The 13,151-nt window shown below is 46.5% G+C and overlaps 1 protein-coding gene across 3 annotated transcripts in view; it reads right to left on the reverse strand.

Moving 5' to 3' along the window:
* The window catches only part of DSN1 (DSN1 component of MIS12 kinetochore complex), a 52,069-nt gene extending 43,007 nt beyond the window's left edge, over positions 1-9,062 (reverse strand). Inside the window, exon 1 of one of the 3 annotated variants that reach the window (XM_068272222.1) lies at positions 8,997-9,062. Coding sequence is in view for 2 of the 3 variants with exons in the window: in XM_068272220.1 (XP_068128321.1) it covers positions 8,806-8,902 (97 nt within the window). In the remaining variant the exon portion in view is untranslated. Of the gene's footprint in view, positions 1-8,805; positions 8,930-8,996 lie in introns of those variants that run through there. The other 2 variants (XM_068272221.1, XM_068272220.1) reach the window with 2 other exon arrangements.
* Positions 9,063-13,151: the final 4,089 nt, after the last annotated feature.

Below are 13,151 nucleotides of genomic sequence, written 5' to 3' on the forward strand. Positions count from 1 at the left end.
ACAATGGCCCCCCCCTTATCCGCCTTTTTTATAATCACAGATTTATCGGTTTTAAGTTTATTCAATGCTGATTGTTCTGCACGGGACATATTAAACTGATTCCTATTTCTTTTTTCCACCTTTGTCTTAATGTCCCTCAGCACCAGTTTCTCAAATAGTTCCAATGAACTGCTTGTAAAAGGTGGATCTGCTTTACTCCGAGGTTTAAGTTTACTGGGGATCTCTTGTATACTTATGTGTGATGCAGTGTCCAGGTTTCCTGCAACCTTTGTTGGTCTATTAAAGCTGTGCCACACTTTCCAGCGAATATTCCTGGTGTACTTGAATAAATCAACCTTGACATCGAACATGTTGATGCCGCATGTCGGTACAAAGCCCAACCCCTTATTCAAGACTGAATGCTCAGTGGGCGACAGCGGCCTACTTGAGATGTTAATGACAGTTTCATTTCTGTCAGCCAATACATCAGTCCGTTTATTATGCACATTCTCCATTACTCTTTCAGTAGTGTGTGCAGACTGAGAAGCAGCTACTATGTCTGGGTGGAGTCCAGCAATATCATCACCATTATGGAAAGCAACAGATTGTCTATCAATCTCTCGTTCATATGCCATGCTCACTGTTAGTGCAACATGCGCACTGTCCTCAGCTGTAATCTGCGAGGCAATAGGTGTCACATACCTTCGTTCAGTGGCTGCACGCTGCCCTGCTTCTCCCAAATGTGATGTAATCGTCCTGCAGAGCGGATCCCCCGCTAAACCCTGCGGGGTCCGTGGACACATCACTGATGTTGCTGGCTGCGGGTGTACGGGCGGTTGTAAGCCTGTGCCCTCGGTCTCCGTTCGGCTCCTCCGCGACCTCTTCCTCTTCCTGTCCCGGCTCCGCCCCTTCCTCTCGGCTGACTGCCGCCTCCTCCCCTGGTCTCTGGAGGCTGTGTGTGGGGAAAAGGAGCCGCGTAATCGGGCTCGCTAGCAGAGGTCTCTGGGTCTGACGCTCCTTCTGCTGGCGGAGGATTCCGACGGAGCTGTCGCGCTAATCGGCGCACCAATCTCCACGAGTACACTCGATTTTTGTCGTAGTCCTGAGTGTCTCTTTTGAATTTATCAATTTTCCCTTTCAAGATGCTTTCTTTCAAATCTTTAATCGTTTTATCCAGCTGCTGCTTGAATGTGTTATAGGCTTCCAAAGTGTCAGTTGTGAGTAACTCCGCTGTCAGTTTTTCCACTTCCTTCTGTGTTTCTACGATCTGCGGATGCAGGTATTGTACTGTCAATAGCATTAAATCCTGAGAACACTTATTCAGAATGCCATGCCACTTAGTGAGAAATTCAGGGTTTTCTTTACACAGCAGCGGTGAGAGGATGATTCTAAGACCCCTGGGGATTCTGTCGACTTTTATATACTCTGTCAATGTTGAAGCATGTAGTGATAACGTCACCTCTTTTCTTATTGCAGCTTCCAATTGCACTCTCAGCTGTTCAACAGGGTCCACTTCTGTGCTGGAAAAAGTATTTTTATAATATCATCCATAGGGAAGCCTTGATGTCGGTGAAAGAACGGTTACAGGGGGATAGCAGGGTGACGAATGAGATGCTTGTGTTCATAATGTCATTGCTTGAATTCTGCCTCTCCCATTCTTACTTTAGGTTTGGGGACGATTTTTACCTGCAGACCCTCGGGGTGCCAATGGGGGCCCCCTATGCACCCAGTGTAGCTAATTTGGTGATGTCGGACTTTGAGAGAACATATTTTATTGGTGCTGGGGCCCCTACCGGCATTAGAGGTTACTGCAGGTTTATTGACGACCTATTCTTCGGGTGGTCAGGTACAGAGGAGGAGTTGTGCCGGTTTTTCAGTACAGTGAATGATATACATGAAACTATTAAATTTCAAATGGAGTACAATGCCCATTCACTACATTTCCTTGATGTTGAGGTTAGGAAGAAGTCGGGACACTTTGAAACCGACCTTTACAGAAAAGAAACCGATAAAAATGGATATTTATTGGCCAACAGTTGCCACCCTAAACCTCTGGTGAATGGGCTCCCTAAGAGTCAATATGTTAGAATACGGAGGATTACATCCTCCGATGAACTGTATGCGAAGCAGGCACGGCTCCTCACGCAAGATTTTGTTAAAAGGGGCTATAGTAAATTTAGATGTGAGGAAATAGCAGCAGAGGTGGGAGGTTTGGATCGTGAAGCATTGAGAACATATAATAGGGAGAAACAGAACGAGAGCAATGAAGTCAATTTTGTTACTACTTTTTGTCGAGAATCCGCTCTCTTACCCTTTAAGGGTTATATGTACCTTTAAGTATGTGCCCGCCCCCCAATTAGTTTGGGTGTGGTGTGTAAGTAAAGTTTTATATATATTCACTATGTGTTGCCAGATGACTTGAGCACTTGAGAAAGGGCCTCTGCCCGAAACGTTGTGCTGTAGCACCGCTATATAAAAATAAATATTTCGCTGTAATTCACTTTGGAGGGTCGAGTCCTTGTGGAACGTTGATTGTTTGGAAATGCCAAAATGCCTGAAGTCCAGTGTCAAGTACCCACAGTCAGTGATGGTCTGGGGTGCCATGTCAGCTGCTGGTGTTGGCCCACTGTGTTTTATCAAGGGCAGGGTCAATGCAGCTAGCTATCAGGAGATTTTGTAGCAAGTCATGCTTCCATCTGCTGAAAAGCTTTATGGAGATGAAGATTTCATTTTTCAGCACGACCTGGCACCTGCTCACAGTGCCAAAACCACTGGTAAATGGTTTACTGACCATGGTATTACTGTGCTCAATTGGCCTGCCAACTCTCCTGACCTGAACCCCATAGAAAATCTGTGGGATATTGTGAAGAGAAAGTTGAGAGACGCAAGACCCAACACTCTGGATGAGCTTAAGGCCACTATTGAAGCATCCTGGGCCTCCATAACACCTGAGCAGTGCCACAGGCTGATTGCCTCCGTGCCACGCCACATTGAAGCAGTCATTTCTGCAAAAGGATTCCCGACCAAGTATTGAGTGCATAACTGAACATAATTATTTGAAGGTTGACTTTTTTTGTTTTAAAAACACTTTTCTTTTATTGGTTGGATGAAATATGCTAATTTTTTGAGATAGGAATTTTGGGTTTTCATGAGCTGTATGCCAAAATCATCAATATTAAAACAATAAAAGGCTTGATCTACTTCAGTTGTGTGTATTTGAATCTAAAATATATGAAAGACTAATGTTTATCAGGACATTACAGAAAATAATGAACTTTATCACAATATGCTAATTTTTTGAGAAGATCCTGTATACTACTAGGGCAACTATGCTATCTTTACTGGAGCAACTATATTACTTGTACTAGTGGCACCTATATCTGTCATTACCTGACGTGGCACGCTTAGTATGCCGTATTCGCTTCTTTTTTTTCTGATAGATGAATTTCAAGTGAGCGTACCTGTCTGTTGCAGAAATCAATACCGCAGTCATACCCTCCAGAACCTCCACCTATTCTTAATCTGAGATGGGACCAATACCTACAGACCATTTCATACGGGTCTTAATAACCCTTGAAGTAGTAGGTCTCAGGTATACTTTAAACCCACGCAGTGGGCTCTGGCATAGGCTGCTATAAAACATCTTGCTCACTTGACTCTTTACAATTAGCCTCCTAATTCGGCTTTGCCAACCCCAAATGTTTTTGTCCTCTTTCTCTCTTCCTGCTTGCAAAGCTTATATTTAGCTCCCTGTGGTCCCCAGTAGTCTGTTAGGACACTTCCACCCTCCCACCAAGCCTGACCTTATTAAAGTGAGCCCGAAGTGAAAATTTTATTTTATAATTAAACATTTACGAAGTAGAATGAATGTCTTGTTGTCTCTGCTCAGTGGCAGCCTATTGACTTCTTAATGACCGCATCAATCTGATAGGCGTGAACGTGGCGGCTCCCCCAGTTCCGCGTAACGCCAATTGATGTTAAGTCCTGGGGCGGAGATTGCGATCGCGCGCCGATGTGTGTGCATTCCCGCTTGAATGATGGTGCTCACCGCTAGGAGACTGTTAGACAGGGAAACCTCAGACTATGTATATTGTACAGTGCTGCGATCTACGGCAGCGCTGTACTGGGGACAGCCTTGTCACTCGGCTGTCCCCTAGGGAGGTACAATAGCGATCATCTGTCATAGGCTGATGCCTATGACAGCTGATCGCTGTTATTGAATGCAAATCTTTGAACAGAGGCGTCAACAAGAATAAAAACGTCTGAAAACAGACTGAAAACAGTTATTTTCAAAAATAACATTTATTGAATGCTCCAAATTGCAACGTGTTTCACAGGTCACAATCCAGCTTCATCAGGCAAAAAAGTGGAGAAAAGCAAAAAAGGGTCTGTGCAGCAGCCAAGCGCCTCTGCTGCACAGACCCTTTTTGTTTTTCTCCAGTTTTTGCCTGATGAAGTGGGATTGTGACCTGCGAAACACGTTGCAATTTGGAGCATTCAATGTTATTTTGTTTGATTCTGTTAATCTACAAGGGAGGTAAATCCACCTAAACTTCCCCCTTTTTAAACATTTTTTTAAACGCTTTTATTCTTGTTGACGCCGTCGTTCAAAAATTTGCATTTAGTCTAGTCCACCCTTGGTGGAGGGGTGTTTCCCCATATCGTTCCTATCTACAGAGAGCGACTTCTTAAAACCTAAGTGGAGTCAGGTACTAATTCCCCCCACCTGCCTTGCTAATGGTGGCCTGTGTGGTAACCCTTGTTTGTGAGTCCTTGTTACTTTTATTCATAATTTTTTGATTGTTTTAAATACTACACTATATAGGGCTCTCGATTTCCTATCTTCATTTTTCAAGTGATCACTGTCATTGGCTGGCGCAGGGAGGAAGGGGGTAAAACAAAAAAAGGCAAATTTATTAACAAAAACAAAAATATAAACGAACATCCCAGCAGCGATCAGAGCCCACCAACAGAAATCTCTGTTGGTGGGCAGAAAAGAGGGGAAAATCACTTGTGTACTGAGATGTACAGCCCTGCAGCTAGCAGTGGCCTGAATGGTAAAAAATCAACCTGGTCACTAGAGGGAGGGGGAGGTTTCAGGGGTGGGGGGTGTAAGCCTGTGGTCCTGAAGTGGTTAAAGGACACGTCCAGGAAGAATTAAAAAATCCACTTACCTGGGGCTTCCTCCAGCCCATTACAGCCGTCCTGTGCCTTTGCCGCAGCTCTGCTCCTCTCCGGTACAAGAGGCCTACTTGCGCTCTAGCGTGCACTGACGTCAGCCGGACTGTTCTGCGCAGGCATTCTGCGCCTGCGCAGTATAATCCGGATGATGTCAGTGCGACTCCGTGAGCTGCACGCTGGAGTGCAAGTAGATGCCGACCTGGTGAGGTTGGCATCTGCACCAGAGGGGACCGGGAGTCACCGGAGCTGCGACGCGGACACAGGTCGGCTGCCAGGGGCTGGAGGAAGCCCCAGATAATTGATTTTTTTAAATTATTTTTAGTCTTCCTGGACTTTACCTTTAAGTGTCCCTAAATGAAGATACATGAACTATTGACCTTTTTCTACCTCCATCTGCTCTCAGAAGTTGTATTCTGCCTGGAAAACTTTTGTGGCTGTAATCTGCTAATCAGTGATGTTTACTATATTCCCAACAAGCTACTGACAAGACAGAAGCTGCCACTTCCATACCTAAAAATGAACTCTTTCAGGCAGCAAAATAAAGTTAAACCAGCCTGGTTAATAATGTTTTGCACTGCACATACACGTCTATCTCATCGGAATTGATCCACTAAACCGTGCAAAGCGCTGCACGGCTGTTAACATGCCTTATCAGAGAAAACACGCCTTATCAGAGAAGCCAGTACTGTAGAAAGTGAAATCCGCACAATGTCGGTGGAGTCGAATTCGTTTATTCATAGCTATGATTAAGGGTGTATAGCGCCCGAAACATGTCAGCATGTGGCGATGGTCTTAGCTTGTTATGTTTTTGATTGAATAAACGAATTCGACTTCACCGACATTGTGCGGATTTCACTTTCTACAGTACTGGATTCTGAGGTTCTAGCAGCCTGTTTTCCTGCACTGCCGGTGGCTGGAGGTTTAGAGCGGAGTTCCACCTTTGTTGTGCCCTTATCAGAGAAGCATAGTGAGCGCTACGGGCTCAAGGCAGGACAAGCCTCGTCATTGCCAATTAGTAGGCATAAGTTCATAGTGCTCACTATGCTATCACAGTGATGCCCGACCCAGCTGTCCAGGAAGAGGGTGCTAGGGGCATTTAGGAGGATTGGAGGGGCAGATTGGAGAACAGGGGGAGCGGTGAGCATCAGGACAGCTCACCATACATGCTTGCTCCCCCCATTTCTCATATTCATTTAGGCTCTGGTATACTTTAATCTAGTATGTGTACAGGGCTTTAAGCCTCTTTTCCACGAATTCTGAACTGCTCGTTTGTCAAACAGCTCAGCCACCCTGCTGCTGGCCACAAGCACCATACAAATGCAATTACATGCAGCCAAATGGTAGCGTTTCCTAACACTGCACGTCACGTGGCTATGTTACCCGGCAGCAAAGAACCATCGCTTGCCGCGTCTAGATGCAATTCCATTGGGGGGTTGTCTGTCTGCAGCTCGTGTCAAGCACTAGCAAGCGTCCGGCAGGTGGGAGCAGCTGACAGACCTGCCAGTAACTCAAGAAAAAGAGGCCTTTAAAAGGAACCCGAGGTGTGAGATCTATAGGAGCTGCCATATTTATTTCCTTTTAAACAATACCAGTTGCCTGGCTGTCCTGCTGATCTTTCTAGTCAGTAGGGTCTACATCACACACATCAGAAATAAGCATGCAGCTAATCTTGTCAGACAGGCAGAGGATCAGCAATACTGCCAGGCAATGTGCATTATTTAAAAGGAAACAAACATGTCAGCCTCCATATCCCTCTCACCTCGGGCTCCCTTTAAGATGGCCATACGTTTTCATTTAGCTAAAGCACCGGGAAATTTGGGCGTGGGGTAAAGCCAAAAACCACCTCATCCTGCTCCTGCAAAGTCCCAATGGCGTTAATTAATATTCACCCTCCACATCGGCATTGACTTAGGGGAAAGATGTCATTCGGCTGCCAGCTATTGCTGGTGGCCTAATTACACTGTATTATTGTAATGACCGTTACGAGGCAAACTCCTGAAAGATTTCATGCCAAAATGATTTGAGATTCGGCCTGTGTTGTATGGGCAGCCGACAGATCTCTCTATGATCAGATTCGATCAGCGAGAGATTTGTCTTGATCTGCCCATCATCACTAGATGTATGAGCACCTTTAGGCTTGGGACCCACTAGAGCTTTTTTTTTTTTGCCGCATTTAGAGATTGCTTATAATTTCCCTAAACGCTTTTCCAATGTAAATGAATGGGACAGATTTCACTAGTGCGATCGCGAATAGGCAAATCACAATCACAGGACATGCAGCATTTTGGAAGCATTTCCATTTTAATGCATTGTATAGAAGCACAGAAATTCGATCAGTGAGAGATCTGTCTCTTGATCTGCCCATCATCGCTAGATGTATAAGCACCTTTAGGCTTGGGACCCACTAGAGCCTTTTTTGGGGGGCTTTTAGGGATCGCTTTCAATTTCACTAAACGCTTTGCCTATGTATTGGACAAATTTCACTACAGCAATCATGATTAGGCAAATCACAGGACATGCAACATTTTGGGAGCGTTTCCATTCTAATGCATTGTATAGGCGCTCAGAAATCACTCCCAAAGCACTATCACAAATCACTAGACGAAGGCTTTTTATAAGCCGAAAGCTCACTGTTTATCCATCTCTAAGTTAGCCAATAAATGGTATCATCCTGATTCAAAACTTCTTGCTACAAATCACTAGTGATTGTGATAATGCTTTGCACTTTCTAGTGGGTCCTTAGTTCCGGAGCAGTGCTTTTCAGCGCTGCTAGATTTGGGCGCAGCCAGCGCCGCCATAGACTGTAATGGGAATCAGTCTATAGCAGCGCTTAGTAACGTCGGCTCTGTCAGAAGACGGAGCCGAAGTTACTTAAAAAAACACAATAATTAGGCCTTCAGCAATCGCTGGAAGCCGAATTATTTCATTCCCCCACTATCCATGGCGGCCTGGAGGGGGAATAGTAATTAACACGGACCGGACTTGTGCAGAAGCAGGATCAGCTATATCCCGCTGTATCCTGCGCCCAAGTCTACCGGCGCCGATTTCAAGTGTACGCCTTAGTTCCACTTGAACAAATTCCTTTACGGACTGCACACTAGTGATGGGCCGAACCGTTCACCTGGCGAACCTCTCTGGGCCTCTTACTACTTCCGGGTCGCAATGACCCGGAGTAGTACGCCTGCGCTGCCCGGCGGAGCGCGTCCTAGATCCCGCTCCTGTTGCCGGGCACTCTCTGCGCATGAGCGTGATGTCACTCATGACGTCACACACATGCGCAGAGTGCCCGGCAACGGGAGCGCGATCTAGGACGCGCTTCGCCGGGCAGCGCAGGCGTACTACTCCGGGTCAGAGCGACCCGGAAGTAGTAAAACCCCCATGGATTTAGAGATGTTCGCCACATCTCTACTGCACATACACAAGGGTGTCATAGTCTACAGCATGTAATAGCACTTCTAGTAGGGACACAGGCTGGGCAATATTGATCACCAGGAAATAAAGATGGGAGGAAAGAACTGCAGCAACAGACAAAAAAAAAAACCTATCACAGCAGTCTAAAAAATATAAGGCAGCGCAAAAAAAATCAATGAAACCAATTTTTTTTTTTAATATGAACATAGCTCCCAATCATGCCACTCTTATTACTGCCTGGACACAGGGCGAGGACGGTACAATCACAGCAGGTAATATGGGCGCGGGGAGCCCGACCTCCGCTCCATAGCCGAGCCCCGTGCTGCAGCATCGCTGGGACAACGAGCATAGAGCGATTATGTTATATTGATTCAGCAAGCAGAGACTACAGCGCCCGCCGCCACGGTCATAAACGTCATACGTACCCGCCGCCAGCGAGTCTTCAGAGCAGCCGGAAACGCGCCCGACACCGACCCAGGCCAATCACAGGCTTGCGGGGTCACGCTCGCCCAATAGAGGTGCAGCTCCGGATCGAATCTCCCGCCCTGCTGCTACAGTGATTGGTGGAATTTGGAAGTGATTGGCGCGCGCTTCATGCTGTGGTGTGGGGCGCCCGTGTGTTAGTTTTGTTAGTTTTGTGGGGTTCTTCTCAGTAGCTTTATACTTATTACTTACTGAGTACCGAGCAATAGGCAGAGTCAATGGACGAGATGCATAAAATGACATTTGTAATACACGCAAAGGCAGGGCTCTCTCGCCCCTTTGTTCCTTCGTTTTTACTGCACGCTTCATGTTACGTTTGTCACTGTAATGACCAGGGCTGCCATTGGAAATATCTGAGTGCCATACTATGCAAACCTTAAAACGCAACTGAAAATATGCTAAAACAAAAAAAGTTTTAGTATATCTTCAGTTCCACTTTAAAGGATATCAGAGCCAAAAGACTGGAAAAAGTGAAGGTGCAGTGGGTAGGGAAGGGGGGTATAAGCAAATATTTACCATGCCTCCCGTTCACCTCTATCACTCACCGTTCTCCTACACTCAGTCCCGTTATGCTCGTTGACTCCAAACCCTGGCATACTGCTCCGTTCACGGACAGTATGTCCATTCTGCTACCCTGTGGCCGCGATGAGTGATGTCACAGGACAGGAGCACCCTCGTTTCCCCTGCTCCTGAGTCCTAGCGTGTGCACTCCACTGCAGTGAGCATTACATGCTGAGTGCAGACGCGGGGGGAGCAGAACGGACATACTGCTCATTCTCAGTGCAGTGTGTCTGGGTTTGGAGTCGCCGAGGAAAAAACGGACTGAGTGTAGGAGAACGGAGGGGAATGAGATGCATAGTAAGTATTTGCCTATACCCCCCTACCCACTGCACCTTCACTTTTTACCAGAGTCTTTTGGCTCTAGTATCCTTTAACTACCTAATGACCGCGTCATGCCAATGGGCGTGAACGCGGCGGCAGCTCCAGGACCGCCTAACGCCAATTGGCTTCAAGTCCTGGAGCTGCAGTTTCCCAGGGAACGGCCGCACGCATGCGCGATAGTTTCCTGCCCGTTCACGGAGCCGAGTTCCGTGATTAGCCTGCTAGCCGCCAATCGCAGCTAGCAAGCTATTTGTAAATGAAAGGGGAATGAAATCCCCTTTGTTTACATCAGCCGGAGACCGCAGCGCTGTACGAAATCGGCAATCCCTTGCCTCTGATTGGCTGAGGATCGCCGTCCTCTCATAGGCTAATGCCTAGGCTAGTGCGGATCGCCGTCCTGTTCAAGTCTCTGCACGGAGGGGAGGAGGGAAGGGGATGGAGAGATAAACAAGCTGAGAAAAAAAAATAACGGCCACAGCGATCGGACACCTTCGGCGGCATGTCCCCTAAGGGACAAAAAAGGAGGTGAGTCCGATCGCTGGGCTGTGCAGAAGGCTGAAAAGCCTGCACAGCCCAGTGCACCAGCAAAGAGCCTGGTCGGTAGGGGGGTTTAACACTGTTGTCTTCAAGTGGTTAAAGAGACTCTGAAGTCTCATAAAATTCAGCTTTTATTGCACAAATCTCTTTAACATTATTGCCCTAACTAAAACGCTGCTTCCCCGTGGCTGAACCTTAACTAAATCCCCCTAAACTCCCCGGGGCACACTGCGGGGAGTGCTTCCGTGAGACGAAGAGCTTTTGGCTGCAGCTCTGCCTCTACACGCGTCTATCAGCACGGATCGCCGCCTCCGCACCCGCCCCTCTCAGTCTTCCTTCACTGAGACGGGTGGGGGAGAGGCGGAGATATGCGCTGATAGACGCGGATGGAGGCAGAGCTGCAGCTGAAAGCTCTGCCTCCATGGGCAGCAAAATCCATGACCAAGAAAGTCGTGGATTTTGCGAGGGGAGTTAGGGGGGATTTAGTTAGAGTTCAGCCGCAGGGATGCAGCATTTTAGTTAGTTCAAACATGTTAAACAGATTTTTGCAATAAAAAGATGAATTTTATGAGACTTCAGAGTCTCTTTAAAAAGAATCTGTAATGAAAAGAAAAAAACACGCCATGGGGGATACTTACCTCGGGAGGGGGAAGCCACTGGATCCTAATGAGGCTTCCCCGTTCAATTCACCCTTCGGAATCCAGCGCTGGAAACCCACAGAAATACACATGACAAGCCTGCAATATTTACTTTCCCGGCTCCAGTGCAGGTGTAGCAACGGCTTTGCGATGGGCTCCGCTCTACTGTGCAAGGGATTTGAGCAGCATTTTTACAAAACTTGTCAAACAAACCTCCCCCTAAGGGTGGATGGTAAACTGTGGGGGATAAAGCAGGCATTTACTTACCTGGGGGGGGGGGGGGGCTGCTTTATAGCCCCCTTTGTCTATTTGGAAGCCTCCATCTATCCTCCCCCCTGCGGTACAGCCATAGGTTTGCGCTGGTTATTCATGTGTCCCCCGGCCGTGCAATGCATGCTAGGAGATTTAGTTTCTATTGATGTGGTTACACCATACAATGTGCGGAGAGAGAAGCCTTCCAGCGCTGCCGGAATGAGGTGACCCGCACGCCGTGGTAAAAGGGGGGATTGCATCTGGGGCCCATGCGGTGCTCTCACTGTTTGGGTCCCAGACTCTGCGCATACAGCTTTCTGCTTTTCTCCGCATATTGCGCATGTTCATAATTCTGTTGTGTTTTCCTGCAGTGTTAAAGAGAAACTCCAACCAAGAATTTAACTTTATCCCAATCAGTAGCTGATACCCCCTTTTACATGAGAAATCTATTGCTTTTCACAAACAGACCATCAGGGGGCACTGTATGACTGATTTTCTGCTGAAACCCCTCCCACAAGAAGCTCTGAGGACCGAGGTACTTTTGGCAGTTGCCCACAATGTAACGAGGTTCACAGACAGGAAATAGCTGCTTACAGCTGTCTGCAACTGCCAAAACAGCTAGCAGCAGCTACATAATCTGCCCACAGTAAAAATGTCACCATGTAATAAATGTCAGAATGTAAATCGGGGAGAGGAAAGATTTTACAATGAGTAAACACTGACTAAATCATGTATACATAATTATTGTAAAAATGAAGCACTTTTTATTACATTATTTTCACTGGAGTTCCTCTTTAATCATGCGCAGGAAATGCAAAAGAAAAATCTATCACAGATACAAGTGTGCGCCCTAGAGCCCTTTTCCACTAGGCACATTCTGATCTGAGATTAGGATTCCACATGCATTACTGGCATTCGGTAAATTGCGGGTGGGCCGTGATTAATATTGCAAATACGGTGCCCCTTTTCCACTGAGGCAATTGAGTGCATTTGGATTTTGACAAAAGCGCAGCCGCAGGGCCTGCTGCAGTTTTTGTACTATTGCGCTTAGGTATACTCTGGAAGCACACAAAAATTGCAATTTGTGATTTTCCTTCAATTTCCCTGTGCGGCTTGAAGCCCCACCCCTTGTTTCTCGAAAATCGTGCCGCACATAAGGATGGTTGTTCAAAAAAATGAGACGCACTGCATGGGGATTGAATCCATGACTATAAAAAGGGATAGAAAACTCATTGCCTTACGTATCCAAAAATAAGGGCATTAAAGAAGGATTGTCAGTCACAAAATCAAATTCCATTTACCCACTGCACTCTGTTCAGTCTGGCTCTATTTTTGCCATTGCCATCAAGAAGGATGATTGTTACAAACCCCTTCCACATTCCTGCTACTCACTAATTGGCTGAGGGCAGTTCAGGGAGCTGCTAAAATCTGTTCTATGCTGTGCTGTGCTCAAATGTTTACAAAGCATGCAAGCAAGCTATAGCAGTTTCTAAGGAAAAAAATAAGGGAGAAAATGACATCAAGATTGACAGAATTCTCGTTATTTACTATATAAAATTCACTGAAATCAACATGGACAGTACAATACATATGTAAGGTGAACAAGTAGTTATCTACTTATGTACAGTGCTGCCCATAATTAGTCATACCCCCTGGCAAAATTAGATTTAGGTCGCATTTACAGTGGGACATTATGGTCGCACGTTATAAAGTCTTATAACGCAGCTTACGGCACTGCAATGCTAATCCTATGGGCCGTTCACAGTGCGACATTAAAGTCGCGTTAAA

Source organism: Hyperolius riggenbachi, chromosome 3, assembly GCF_040937935.1.
Source record: "Hyperolius riggenbachi isolate aHypRig1 chromosome 3, aHypRig1.pri, whole genome shotgun sequence".
Taxonomy (NCBI): domain Eukaryota; kingdom Metazoa; phylum Chordata; class Amphibia; order Anura; family Hyperoliidae; genus Hyperolius; species Hyperolius riggenbachi.